Source organism: Mixophyes fleayi, chromosome 2 (assembly GCF_038048845.1).
Source record: "Mixophyes fleayi isolate aMixFle1 chromosome 2, aMixFle1.hap1, whole genome shotgun sequence".
NCBI lineage: Eukaryota > Metazoa > Chordata > Amphibia > Anura > Limnodynastidae > Mixophyes > Mixophyes fleayi.
This window is the reverse complement of record NC_134403.1, coordinates 157,334,249-157,348,836: the sequence shown is the minus strand read 5'-3', so window position 1 is coordinate 157,348,836 and position 14,588 is coordinate 157,334,249. Positions and strand designations below refer to the sequence as shown.

At 39.1% G+C, this 14,588-nt stretch overlaps 1 protein-coding gene across 1 annotated transcript in view; it reads left to right on the top strand.

Annotated features, from left to right (window-relative positions):
* CFAP47 (cilia and flagella associated protein 47) overlaps window positions 1-14,588 on the top strand; it is a 402,255-nt gene that overhangs the window by 228,719 nt on the left and 158,948 nt on the right. Inside the window, exons 46-48 of the mRNA XM_075200313.1 lie at window positions 3,452-3,648; window positions 12,407-12,550; window positions 13,775-13,948. Coding sequence (XP_075056414.1) covers window positions 3,452-3,648; window positions 12,407-12,550; window positions 13,775-13,948 — 515 coding nt within the window. The remainder of the gene's footprint in view (window positions 1-3,451; window positions 3,649-12,406; window positions 12,551-13,774; window positions 13,949-14,588) is intronic.

Below are 14,588 nucleotides of genomic sequence, written 5' to 3'. Positions count from 1 at the left end.
TGATCCTATTCCCTCGCAAATTGGTAGATCCCTGTCTTCTGTGCTCATTTCACCTCTAACTCAAATCTGTAATCTCTCACTCTCTACTGGCATCTTTCCATCACTATACAAGCATGCAGTGATTACTCCTATTCTAAAAAAACAAAACTCCGACCCAAACTCTCTCTCAAATTACCGTCCCATCTCTCAGCTCCCTTGCCCCTCCAAGCTTCTAGAGAGACTTGCCTACACTCGCCTCACACGCTTTCTTTCCGCAAACAACCTGTTGGATCCTCTACAGTCTGGCTTTCGTTCTCAACACTCCACAGAGACTGCGCTGACCAAGGTTGTTAATGATCTGATCACTGCTAAGACTGAACGCCATTACTCTCTCCTAATTCTCCTTGATCTCTCGGCTGCATTTGACACAGTTGACCACTCTCTTCTCATACAAACGCTGCAATCCCTAGGTCTTCAAGACACAGTTCTATCCTGGTTCTCATCTTACCTCTCTAATCGCTCTTTCACTGTTAATTTCTCTGGAGCCACATCTGCTCCGCTTCCCCTATCAGTTGGAGTACCACAAGGCTCGGTGCTAGGTCCTCTGCTGTTCTCTATCTATACCGCTTCTCTTGGAAATCTAATAAGTTCCTTTGGCTTTCAGTATCATCTCTATGCGGATGATACCCAAATCTATCTATCCTCTCCTGATATCTCGACATCTGTGTTGTCCCGTGTAACTGACTGTCTTTCTGCCATTTCATCTTGGATGTCCTCTCGTCAACTCAAACTTAATCTTTCTAAAACAGAGTTAATAATATTCCCACCCGCCAACAAGAGCATACCTGACATTTCTATCTCTGTTGATAACATGACCATAAATCCCACCCCACAAGCTCGCTGCCTAGGTGTAATCCTTGATTCACGCCTATCCTTTGTTCCCCACATTGACTCTATATCTAAATCATGTTACATACATCTAAAGAACATTTCCAGAATCCGCACATATCTCACACAAGACACTGCTAAAACCTTAATTCATGCACTAATCATCTCCCGCATTGACTATTGCAATTCCCTCCTTACTGGTCTTCCCAAAAACAGACTCAAACCCCTAAAATCTATTTTGCATGCTTCGGCAAGACTGATTTTTCTTGCAAATAGCTATTCCTCTGTTGAATCACTCTGTATGTCTCTACACTGGCTGCCTGTCTTCTACCGAATCCAATATAAAATACTTTTACTAACCTACAAGGCCATCAACAAGGCTGCACCAACATACATCTCCTCTCTTGTCTCAAAATATCTCCCAACTCGGCAACTCCGTTCTGCAAAAGATCTGCGTCTCTCATCCACCCTCATTACATCCTCCCATTCCCGGTTACAGGACTTTTTTCGGGCTGCACCCACTCTATGGAACTCTCTCCCTCGCACAATAAGACTCTCCTCTGTTCTACAAACTTTCAAGCGTTCTCTGAAAACCTACCTATTCAGACAAGCGTATAATATTCCTCAACCACCATCTTAACCTCACTACCTTTAGCCTGTTACACAATTTCACACAAGACAACTACCCCCGGACCAACATTATTGTGTGACAGGATCATTTAGCTTATGAGTCACCCTACCTTTGCAGTCTGGCTGGGCCAAGATGCAAAATGTATACTTAACCTCATGTGTCAATCTCCCATTGTCCCATAGATTGTAAGCTTGCGAGCAGGGCCTTCTCACCTCTTTGTCTGTTTTACCCAGTTTGTTTATTAGTTTATTACGTTTGTCCCCAATTGTAAAGCGCTACGGAATATGTTGGCGCTATATAAATAACTGATGATGATGATGATGATAGATGATGCTGGTGGAATTTAAGGAGCACTTCACGGACATACTGACAGTGCTGAACCACGGACTGCGAATAGATTAAAATATCGTCCAGGTAGACCACAACAAATTTACCTAAGAATTCTCGTAAAACATCATTAATTAAATCTTGATACGCTGCCGGATCGTTACAGAGGCCGAATGACATAACCAAATACTCGTAATGCCCTGAGTTGGTGTTATAGCCTGTTTTCCACTCATCTCCTTCTCCTTCAGCCTTTGTAAAGGTTACTTAATTTTCAGGGATATATTTGTATATAAAAGGTATAAATTTAGCTTAAGATTAAGAAAGAAAGTCATTTCTGGCAAGGTTATAGAAATAGATATAATGCGGCCATAAGCAGCAGAGCGCCGCGACCGATGCTTTAGCAACGGCTGGGGCGAAATCAGAAGTGATGTCCCGGTCGTCATGGAGACAGACTCGAACAGCGAGTCGCAGCAGCTAGAGGCACCACTGCGGCTCGTAACTTGATGTTGTAGATTTACCATTAAATCAGTGTTGTGGGTATTGGTGACATGGCACCACCTGTGTAAACAGTATTACTGTATTAGAACGAGACATATCATTATTTCAGCAATGTTGTCTCCACTCTATAGGACCTGGGTAATAGTGGGATTTTCTGTACTGAGAAATCTGTAGCTCAATCTTTGTTTTTTTCGACAGTCCAATTTGTTTTAAATAAACAGTCAAAATATTGAAGATCGGATACCAATATAACATGAAGGATAATTACATTAACAGCAAATTTCAGAGAGGACAGAAATCTGTAACAAGCAGCACAGGGACATTCAATCTTTAACAAACTCTTCAATCACAGTGATGTAATGTTTACTTACAACTTCTAGCAAGCACAAATGACATACATGTTTTAAGTGGATAGCAGATGCTGAATAACAGGGAAAAGCTTGTTTGAGTCATGTGCACAGCTAGACTTACAAAAGCCATCTATCTCCAAACCATGTAATACAGCACACTGTCTCTGTTCTAACTAAAGACCACTAACCTCTTTGAAAGGAGCCTAGCCAAATATCTAATCCCTTCCTATCCCATTAATGATATGACCTATAATGGGCAGATTGTTATAGGGTTCCTAACCTCCATATCAGCAACTTTATATGTTGACATTTAATATAAGACTCCAGGCCTCTTACTTTTGCAAGAGGATTAAGCTCCTATTCCTGCTTTAATTCAGAGATCCTTGGGAACACTTCTCACTTGACCTGTCCCTTATATAGGATGTTGGAAAGATTTCCTAGGATCCCATCAGTGGTCCAGGCCTAATGACATCACCAGGCTAACAAAGTGGCTATCTTTGGGAAATCAGGGAGATTCAATCTGCCTCTCACTCCTATAAATACTAGGCTTAGTATGCAATTTCCTGGATTTAAACACTAAAACCAAAACTATACATATAAATAGAAAAATATAATTTTCATAGTGTTTAGATTTTTTTCCTACATATGATATGTGCTACAGTGCTGCTTGGAAGTATGATAAATAGTACATATTTATGCCATATTTGCAGCGACTATTACATTTGGATGAATAATGTGTGCTGCACATTTATATATTAAGGTTTTTTTTTTTTTACAGATAAAGCAAATGGAGTTACATTTCCAGTAAAATTTGTCCCTGGAAAACCTGGCCGATATCCCTGCAAGATTTTGCTTCGTTCCTCTCATGATGTACGAGTTTATATGATTGAGTGTGTCGTCAACCCAAACAGCACAGAAACAGAGTTTGAATTTATTACTCCAGCTAGTGAAGCACTGATACAAGATATTCCAATAGTAAGTTATGTCACATGGCTTCATTATCTGCTGAATTACAATATATCTCTCTGGACTGGATTGGACTTGAATCTATTGCAGTTGATAAAGTGGGTGATGTCAATATGTTTGACATTTAGTGATAGATTCTACTGTATGTCAGAAATGTGCAATATTTAGGGGAAACATAGAGAGAAATATTGGAATGGAAAAAATGCTGTAACCCATAATAACTAATCAGGTGGTTATTTTAATTTTCTAAATAACATTACAAGTCCAATGGGTTACATCACCTTTGAGGCACAATTACCTGTGCAGCAGTTTTCACACTTTCTGTTTTCTTTATAATGGTAATGTTGTTTAAATGACTGTTGACAATGTTATCTATGATCTCTCAAGTATGGCCAATTATGCACTGGTTATTAAACTCTAATATGTCCTCTGGTAAACTGTGTTACTCTTGGATGTTCATTACTCGTTTTGTATTTTTTGTTATTTTTATTGTTTAACTACATTTATTCGCAGTCACACATTTTTTTCTTTGGGGGTGTAGATATTAGGCTCATTTCCAGGTTCATTTCTGCTCTTAATCCCTATATTGTGATGTTCTTCATTATAGTATATTGAATATGTTCATTTGCAGCAGCCCCAGAACAAGTTATATGATCTAAAAGCAGTTTAGGGAACTTATTAACCATTCTGTAAAATACAACTAGTATACTGTATGGCATGGCTTTATATTAGAATGTTCACTGACCCCCGTCTCTGGTTTTGGTTTTAGATCTGAAATTAACTTCGTGTTTTGGTTTTGTCAAAACCGACCTTGCGTGTTTTGGTTTTGGACCCATATTTTTTTCTAAAATCACATATTTTTGCTCTTTTTTCTCCCTACATTTTTATTAACCTCAATAACATTAATTTCAAGTCATTTACAGTCAATTTTGCTAACCTCACAGGTCACAATATTATTTTCATACACTTTCAAACAAAGACTGCAGCAGTTCTTGCCAGTGATAAGAAGAAGGCAATTGTCATGTCTGGGCATATGACCAAAAAATCCACCTCTTATGTGTGAAATTATTTTTACACAAATCCTGACAACAGTGGTCTAGCCATTTGTAGCATTGTAAAGCCACAGTCAGTAGAGGTAGGGACCTTAACCATCTAGGAACCTCCTCCATGTTACGCCATTTGAGGCGAGTTCATGGAAAGCTTTTGTGAAAATCAGAAACATATGCTAGAAAAAAAAAAAAACAAGCAGTCCAGCATCAGCTACCTCCCTTCTCTCAGCTAGATCCCAGCACCTGCAATCTACACCCCCAACATCTTCATCATCAATATCCTCACAAGTAATCGGAGCTAGTCCTGCATCCAAGTTTCTAAGGCGAAATGACTCCTCCCCTATCCAGGGCTCTTCAGAAGAATCCTTGAGCATTAGGCCCACTGCTGCTGCTCCTGCTGCTGGGGGGTGGATCTTCAACCCAGAAGCAGACCAAGAAGAAGACTACTAGTAGTTTACAACAATTGACTGTTAAACAATCCTTTGCAAGAGGAAGCAAGTATGAAATCTGTCACCCAGTCGCAAAGTGGATCACAGACGCCATGGCGACTATGCTAGTATTAGATCTGTAAACATAGACAAAGAACAAGTATGTGTTTTAGGGGCACTCAAAGGATGAAAGGGATATTATAAAATTTAAATTTTATTAGATATACATTAAGATAATCTCACATAATAAAGTGATGATAGGAGTAGTGGAATATTAAAAACTTGAAATGGAATAAATGACCAAAATACACTATATCTGGTAAAACTAGCAGACGTACTGCCAGAGCGCGCTTACTCTCCTAGAATAATATATAAATTCTCAACGAGTGCTGAGTTAGGGATCTACCTAAACACCTAACATTCATAATACAATGAAAGGATTAATAAACTCTGAAGGTTGATTCCATCAAAATAAAGTAAAACACTTTATAGGAATTCTCAAATCTTATAGCAGCAGAACTGTATAATCAATAAGTGATAGCAAAATCGAGCAGACTGGACCAATAATGGATTGAGAGTATCGTGGTATAAGGCAAAATACTCTACAATCTCCCTCTAATGGCAGGGCAGCCTATGTAAATTGTTAATATGTTACAGCTGTGAGAGCTGTAGTGCTTTGACCAGCTGTAACATATTAACAATTTACATAGGCTGCCCTGCCGTCTCATTACATTAGAGGGAGATTGTAGAGTATTTTGCCTTATACCACGATACTTTTATTTTATTTTGATGGAATCAACCTTTAGAGTTTATTAATCCTCTCATTGTATTATGAATGTTAGGTGTTTAGGTAGATCCCTAACTCAGCACTCGTTGAGAACTTATATATTATTCTAGGAGAGTTAGCGCACTCTGGCAGTACGTCTGCTAGTTTTACCAGATATAGTGTATTTTGGTCATTTATTCCATTTCAAGTTTTTAATATTTCACTACTCTTATCATCATTTTATTATGTGAGATTATTTTAATGTATATCTAATAAAATTTTAATTTTATAATATCCCTTTTATCCTTTGAGTGCCCCTAAAACACATACTTGTTCTTTGTCTATGTTTACATTCAGTTTTATGTGTGGGTGCACCTTTTCCAGAGAGATAAACATTCTATTAAGAGTTTATCATTAAGTCCACCTCCTGGATAATATAGGATTGTCCTAGTGCGATATAACTGTTTTGCTACTAAGTATTAGATCTGTGTCCAATATCCACTATTAATGCAGCTGGTTTTAGACAGTTACTTGAGGTCTTCTGTCCCCGTAACCAAATTCTGTCACGACACCATTTTACTAGAAAAGTTATTCCTCACCTCTACCAGAAGGTTCATATAAATGTAATTATTGGGCTACAAAATGCCATTCTACCCACTGTACACTTAACCACACACATGTGGACAAGCGGAACTGGGCAAACTAAAGATTATATGACTGTGACAGCCCACTGGGTAGATGCATCCCCTTCCGCAGCAACAGCAACAGCTGCATCAGTAGCAGCATCTACAAAATGGCTGCTCATGCAAAGGCAGGCAACATTGTGTATTACAGGCTTTAATAAGAGGCACAACGCTGACAACATATTAGAGAAAATGAGGGAAATTATCTCCCAGTGGCTTACCCCACTTAGACTCCCATGGGGATTTGTGGTGTCAGACAATGCCAGTAACATTGTGCGGGCATTAAATATGGGCAATTTCCAGCACGTCCCATGTTTTGTCCACACCATTAATTTGGTGGTGCAGCATTACCTCAAGAGTGACAGGGGTGTGCAGGAGATGCTTGCGGTGGCGCGCAAAATTGCTGGACACTTTCGGCATTCAGCCAGTGCCTACCGCAGACTAGAGGCACATCAAAAAAGCATGAACCTGCCCTGCCATCACCTCAAACAAGAGGTTGTGACGCGCTGGAACTCCACCCTCTATATGCTGCAGAGGATGGAGGAGCAGCAAAAGGCCATTCAGGCCTACACAGCCACCTACGACATAGGCAAAGGAGTGGGGATGCGCCTCAGTCAAGCGCAGTGGAGACTGATTTCCGTGTTGTGCAAGGTTCTGCAGCCATTTGAACTTGCCACACGAGAAGTCAGTTCCGACACTGCCAGCTTGAGTCAGGTCATTCCCCTGATCAGGCTGTTGCAGAAGCAGCTGGAGAAAGTGAGGGAGGAGCTGGTAAGCCATTGCGATTACACCAAGCATGTAGCTCTTGTGGATATAGCCCTTCGTACGCTTTGCCAGGGTGGTCACTCTTTTAAAGTCAGAGGAATACATTCTGGCCACCGTGCTCGATCCTCGGTTTAAAGCGTATGTTGTGTCTCTGTTTCCGGCGGACACAAGTCTACAGCGATGCAAAGACCTGCTGGTCAGGAGATTGTCCTCTGAAGAGGACCGTGACATGCCAACAGCTCCACCCTCATTTTCTTCCACATCTATGGCTGCGAGGAAAAAGCTCAGTTTTCCCAAAAGAGGCACTGGCGGGGATGCTGATAACATCTGGTCCGGACTGAAGGACCTGCCAACCATTGCAGACATGTCTACTCTCGCTGCATTGGATGCTGTCACAGTAGAAAAAATTGTGGATGATTACTTTGCTGACACCATCCAAGTAGACATGTCAGACAGTCCATATTGTTACTGGCAGGAAAAAAAGGCAGTTTGGAAGCCCCTGTACAAACTGGCTCTATTTTACCTGAGTTGTCCCCCCTCCAGTGTGTACTCGGAAAGAGTTTTTAGTGCAGCGGGGAACCTGGTCAGTGAGCGGCGAAGGAGGTTGCTTCCTCAGAACGTTGAAAAAATGATGTTTATAAAAATGAATAATCAATTCCTCAATGAAGTACAGCACTGCCCTCCAGATACTACAGAGGGACCTGTGGTTGTGGAGTCCAGCGGGGACGAATTGATAATGTGTGATGAGGAGGAAGTACACACTGTAGGGGGAGAGGAATCAGAGGTTGAGGATGAGGACGACATCTTGCCTCAGTAGAGCCTGTTTAGTCTGTACAGGGAGAGATGAATAGCTTTTTTGGTGTGGGGGCCCAAACAAACCAATCATTTCAGCCAAAGTTGTTTGGTAGGCCCTGTCGCTGAAATGATTGGTTTGTTAAAGTGTGCATGTCCTATTTAAACAACATAAGGGTGGGTGTGAGGGCCCAAGGACAATTCCATCTTGGACCTTTTTTTTTTGCATTATATGACCAATCAACAGTCGTTTGCCATGTTCAAAAAGTAAAACCAAATTTAAAAAAATACAAGAAATTAAACCAAAAGTAAAATGCCGTGTCATAATTTAAAACAAGAGGTATTGACGTGCTCTAAAACTACTGTATTGTTGTTTATATTTTATAAACACTACACTTGACAGCTTGAGTCTTTCAATAAAAAAGTAACTGTCCATTGCACGAATATTTGCAACAGGGACAATTTTAGGGTTAAGAAAGTCAACTAATAACACTTCGACGCTGTCTGTCTTTATAAACACTACACTTGGAAGTTGGAGGAGGTATTGTGGCCCCGGCACCAAATTTACTACCGGGGCCACTCCACTGTGCAGTCCATATTTAGGTGTATCAGATATTAAACAACGGTGACAGTTGATGCCCAATTTTTTAATTATATTGTGGCCTCGGTACCAAATTGTGTACCGGGGCCACCACACTACGCAGTCCAGATACTTGTTTGGTGGAATTCAGACCAGTTGAGGGTTTTATTATTATATTGTGTGGACCACTCTATCTATACCACACTACAACTCTATACCACTCTATTTCATACTTTAATTCTATTTCATACTTTAATTCTATTTCATACTTTAATTCTATTTCATACTTTAATTCTATTTCATACTTTAATTCTATTACTAATTACCATAAAGAGGAACAAAATAAACCAATTTTACCAAAAGTATAATATGACTTAGACTTACAAACACTACACTTGAAAGATCGTGCCTTTAAATGAAAAAGTCAGTCTTCATTGCACGACTATGTGCAACAGGGACAGTTTTTTGGGTTTACAAAGTCAAACAATAACACTTTGACCCTGTCTGTCTGGGATCTCAATGACGAATTGTCTGTACCATGTTTGGAGGAGGTATTGTGGCCCCGGTATAAAATTGGGTACCGGGGCCACCCCACTATGCAGTCCAGATACTTGTTTGGTGGAATTCTGACACGTGGAGGGTTTTTTAATTATATTGTGGCCTCGGTACCAAATTGTGTACCGGGGCCACCACACTACGCAGTCAAGATAGATAGATGCGTATTGCGTATCATAGATAAAGTACATTCAGTGGTGTGGGGCAAATTGAAAAATATTCAAAATGCACTGACATTATCAAAAACAAGAGGTTGTCACACGCTAAAACTCCAACATGTATATGATGGAGAGGATGGAGGAGCAGCCGTATGTGTAGTGTAATGCAGATCTGTTGAAGGTTTTTATATATTTTATTGTGGTGCCCAGTGCCCACTCCTCTACGCAGTCCAGGTACATTTATTGGTGCGAATCATAAAAGTTCAGGGTTTTTAATATATATTGTGGTAACCCACTCCTCTACGCAGTCCAGGTACATTTATTGGTGCGAATCATAAAAGTTCAGGGTTTTTAAGATATTATGGTGACCCACTCCTCTACGCAGTCCAGGTACATTTATTGGTGCGAATCATAAAAGTTCAGGGTTTTTAAGATATTGTGGTGACCCACTCCTCTACGCAGTCCAGGTACATTTATTGGTGCGAATCATAAAAGTTCAGGGTTTTTAATATATTGTGGTGACCCACTCCTCTACGCAGTCCAGGTACAATTATTGGTGCGAATCATAAAAGTTCAGGGTTTTTAATATATTGTGGTGACCCACTCCTCTACGCAGTCCAGGTACAATTATTGGTGCGAATCATAAAAGTTCAGGGTTTTTAATATATTGTGGTGACCCACTCCTCTACGCAGTCCAGGTACATTTATTGGTGCGAATCATAAAATTTCGGGGTTTTTAAGATATTGTGGTGACCCACTCCTCTACGCAGTCCAGGTACATTTATTGGTGCGATTCATAAAAGTTCAGGGTTTTTAAGATATTGTGGTGACCCACTCCTCTACGCAGTCCAGGTACATTTATTGGTGCGATTCATAAAAGTTCGGGGTTTTTAAGATATTGTGGTGACCCACTCCTCTACGCAGTCCAGGTACATTTATTGGTGCGAATCATAAAAGTTCAGGGTTTTTAATATATTGTGGTGACCCACTCCTCTACGCAGTCCAGGTACAATTATTGGTGCGAATCATAAAAGTTCAGGGTTTTTAATATATATTGTGGTGACCCACTCCTCTACGCAGTCCAGGTACATTTATTGGTGCGAATCATAAAAGTTCAGGGTTTTTAAGATATTGTGGTGACCCACTCCTCTACGCAGTCCAGGTACATTTATTGGTGCGATTCATAAAAGTTCAGGGTTTTTAATATATATTGTGGTGACCCACTCCTCTACGCAGTCCAGGTACATTTATTGGTGCGATTCATAAAAGTTCAGGGTTTTTAATATATATTGTGGTGACCCACTCCTCTACGCAGTCCAGGTACATTTATTGGTGCGAATCATAAAAGTTCAGGGTTTTTAATATATATTGTGGTGACCCACTCCTCTACGCAGTCCAGGTACATTTATTGGTGCGAATCATAAAAGTTCAGGGTTTTTAATATATTGTGGTGACCCACTCCTCTACGCAGTCCAGGTACAATTATTGGTGCGATTCATAAAAGTTCGGGGTTTTTAAGATATTGTGGTGACCCACTCCTCTACGCAGTCCAGGTACATTTATTGGTGCGATTCATAAAAGTTCAGGGTTTTTAAGATATTGTGGTGACCCACTCCTCTACGCAGTCCAGGTACATTTATTGGTGCGATTCATAAAAGTTCGGGGTTTTTAAGATATTGTGGTGACCCACTCCTCTACGCAGTCCAGGTACATTTATTGGTGCGAATCATAAAAGTTCAGGGTTTTTAATATATTGTGGTGACCCACTCCTCTACGCAGTCCAGGTACAATTATTGGTGCGAATCATAAAAGTTCAGGGTTTTTAATATATATTGTGGTGACCCACTCCTCTACGCAGTCCAGGTACATTTATTGGTGCGAATCATAAAAGTTCAGGGTTTTTAAGATATTGTGGTGACCCACTCCTCTACGCAGTCCAGGTACATTTATTGGTGCGAATCATAAATGTTCAGGGTTTTTAATATATTGTGGTGACCCACTCCTCTACGCAGTCCAGAAAGATACCTTGTTGCAACGTTTTGGACTAATAACTATATTGTGAGGTGTTCAGAATACACTGTAAATTAGTGGAAATGCTTGTTATTGAATGTTATTGAGGTTAATAATAGCCTAGGAGTGAAAATAAGCCCAAAAACTTGATTTTTAAACTTTTTATGTTTTTTTTCAAAAAAAATCCGAATCCAAAACCTTAAATCCGAACCGAGACCTTTCGTCAAGTGTTTTGCGAGACAAATCCGAACCTCAAAAATAACGAAAATCCGGATCCAAAACACAAAACACGAGACCTCAAAAGTCGCCGGTGCACATCCCTACTACCTATGACGATGCCCAACTGCACTAGAGACTGCCAAAAACTGTGCTACCCCTTCTGTGTCCCTCTGTGAAATGGCTGTGAGATCGCTGTGGAGGGCGGTACTTATAGAATCCATAACTCGCGAGATCCGACAATGTAACAATGACGTTTTGTCTTGTTTTCAATTCCAAGAGCGCACGAAAGTAACGAGCCGGCTCGGCACGGTACTCGGATCTGCTAAGTTCGGGTGTGTTCGGTTCTCGGGGAACCGAGCCTGAGCATCTCTACTTTATATGCTCTCACTCAGACACCCAGAAAGTATTTACTGTAACCCAGATTTTAATTTTGGTCTAAGATGCAGAGTTTTGATATTAACATTTTACAGGAAGAACACTAGATTGATTTTACAAGAATTTTAGATCATAATACAAATCATAAAATGAGAATTGGCTTTTAGAGTATAATAGCAAATATAGTGCAGTAATGTTTTAAAGCACCCGTTAATGAAGAACAGTAGATCTGTTCCACATCATTAGCTAGATGTAAGGTAATTAAAGTATATCTTGGTTGGTGCTAAGGAAATCATTACACATTGCTGTGATATGTCTATGTTCACATTGCTTCTAATTTACAAAGTAAGAAATAATATTAACAAAAGTGACTCCTATTTTTTTTAGAGTAACATGACTCAGCAAGACTGGAAGCTGAAAGCCATTGTTCAAGGAGATTTCTTCTATGGTCCACCATTTTTGTATATCTCTGCAGGAGAAACTGCACAGTATGCTTTGATGTTTAAACCTTTTACTAAATGCTGGAGCACTGTAAGTATTTTGACCTTTAGAAGGAACATGCAGAAAAACATTTCCTGCCTCTATAGGTAGCATAATTAACATCTATATTTTCCTTACGTTTTTTTTTATCTTTGATCCAGCTATAGTAATAGCAAAATGTAATGCATAAAATATGATTTAATTTTAACATTTGTAGTGATTTGACTGCTAGATACACAAAATATTTTTGGCAGGCATAAGACTCAGTAGGTCTTTGTCTAGTGTGGTATGATCTGTATTGTGGGTTTTTGCTGCACAGTGCCCATGTCAGCCTTTTTATGCAAAGTCAAAATAAGTGAGGTTTTCAAAATAATCAAATAATATGGGTTTCTGAGTTGAGGGGGGTATACATAGGAGGATATATTGGTCAATCTAATTACATGTTACAAGTACAAGAGGGCTGACTACTGAATGTGGCACGAATGGTTGTTTGACCACATTTGCTTACTAAAGCCACTTTCATTTAAGCAGATAATGCCAAGAAAAAAAGAAAAGGTAGATTAAAAAAATACAAATGCAGTCAGATAGGTGATATAGTTGCCTTGTTATTTTCCATGAAATAATACAATGTTACTGGTAAGATAACAGACTTTGCTTGCAATATGTAGTATTTCAGCATTCTGTATTTATAAAATATAATCAAGTTATACAGCAGTACATTTGCTATCGTTCAGCTGCTTATAGCATGAAATATTTATGCATATTGGCACATTTTGCTATAAACATTGGACACCAAGGTTAAGCAGATTCCACAAATTATTTCTGCCAAAATTGAAAACTGAATGAATTGATTGTTTTTTTAATAGCTCATAAGATGTAGGAAAAGCAAAATAAAAGACTATATTTGAAAAAGCCCAAAAGCATGCACAATGTAAAACTAAATCTGAGCTTTCCAGTCATTTCCCATATATGTAACTGGAGTCCATAGGTGATGCTATCTCTAAATCTCTTTTTTTTTTCTACTTCTAGAAAAGCAGAACCTAATTAGGCTTTATTTTCAAAACTCAGTGTTTTCCGTAAGGTTGCAAATATATTCAAAAATACTAAGATGTTGTTTTAATTTATCTCACTAATTTCATTATTATAAAACCAAGGCAGGAACAGCATCCAAAATTCAGTTCTTTCTCCTCAATAAATTAATTGTCGTAGAAAGCAATTTTGAAATTAAAAGCAAAACTTTACAGCCAAAAGCTTAACACCTTCCCATTTTAACAGGGTAAATTAATGCTCCAAAATGAAACAGATGGTACCGAACATATATTTGGCCTCAAAGGCATTGGCCAAGAACCCTTGGCACTTGGTCATATCGTGATCGATTGCCAAGTGAGACAGATTACTGAGAAAGTCCTTATGGTACCCAATTATACTAACGACAGATTGACTTTTAAGGTAAGATTTCACATATTTTCCAGATACTGGAGTTTAAAAAGTTCAACTATTTTCTGTTATCTCTTTCTTGTATGTTTTTATCTCACAGTTTGTATCTTGTTTGCTTATAAAGGCACTCTTGTTTGCTTAAATCTTAATAGGGTTGTGTTACATTTTTGTACAAATCAAACTAAAGAAAATGGCCATTGATTTATTATAGTCATTAATTTTCATCACCATTTTGTGTAGTAACCCAAAGCAGCCATTCAAATATTTGTTTTTCTCAAACTGGTTTGTTTGGTTGATTTGGCCACATTCAATGTTACTATATGTGTGGGTTAGTTTGTCATGTCTGATTGACATTGAACAGATTTTAATTAGGCACAACTGAAAATGTGGGTTGACAATAATCATTTTTTCTGCCCATTTGCAATCCCCCTTGGTTAATTGCAGAACACCTGCCTCTTTTAGCCCTCCATGTTTAGTGCTAAATTGTACGCTAAGCTACTTAGTCAAACCAAAAGACCACTTCTGCATGTGTTAGGGATACTACAGGTTACTAGATATGTTATTCAATGATCAGGTTATGGGTAGGGGTGTACACCGGGCACTTTTTGAGTTCTGATTAGCTTGAGGTTTTGGGTTCTGATTTGTTTTGCCA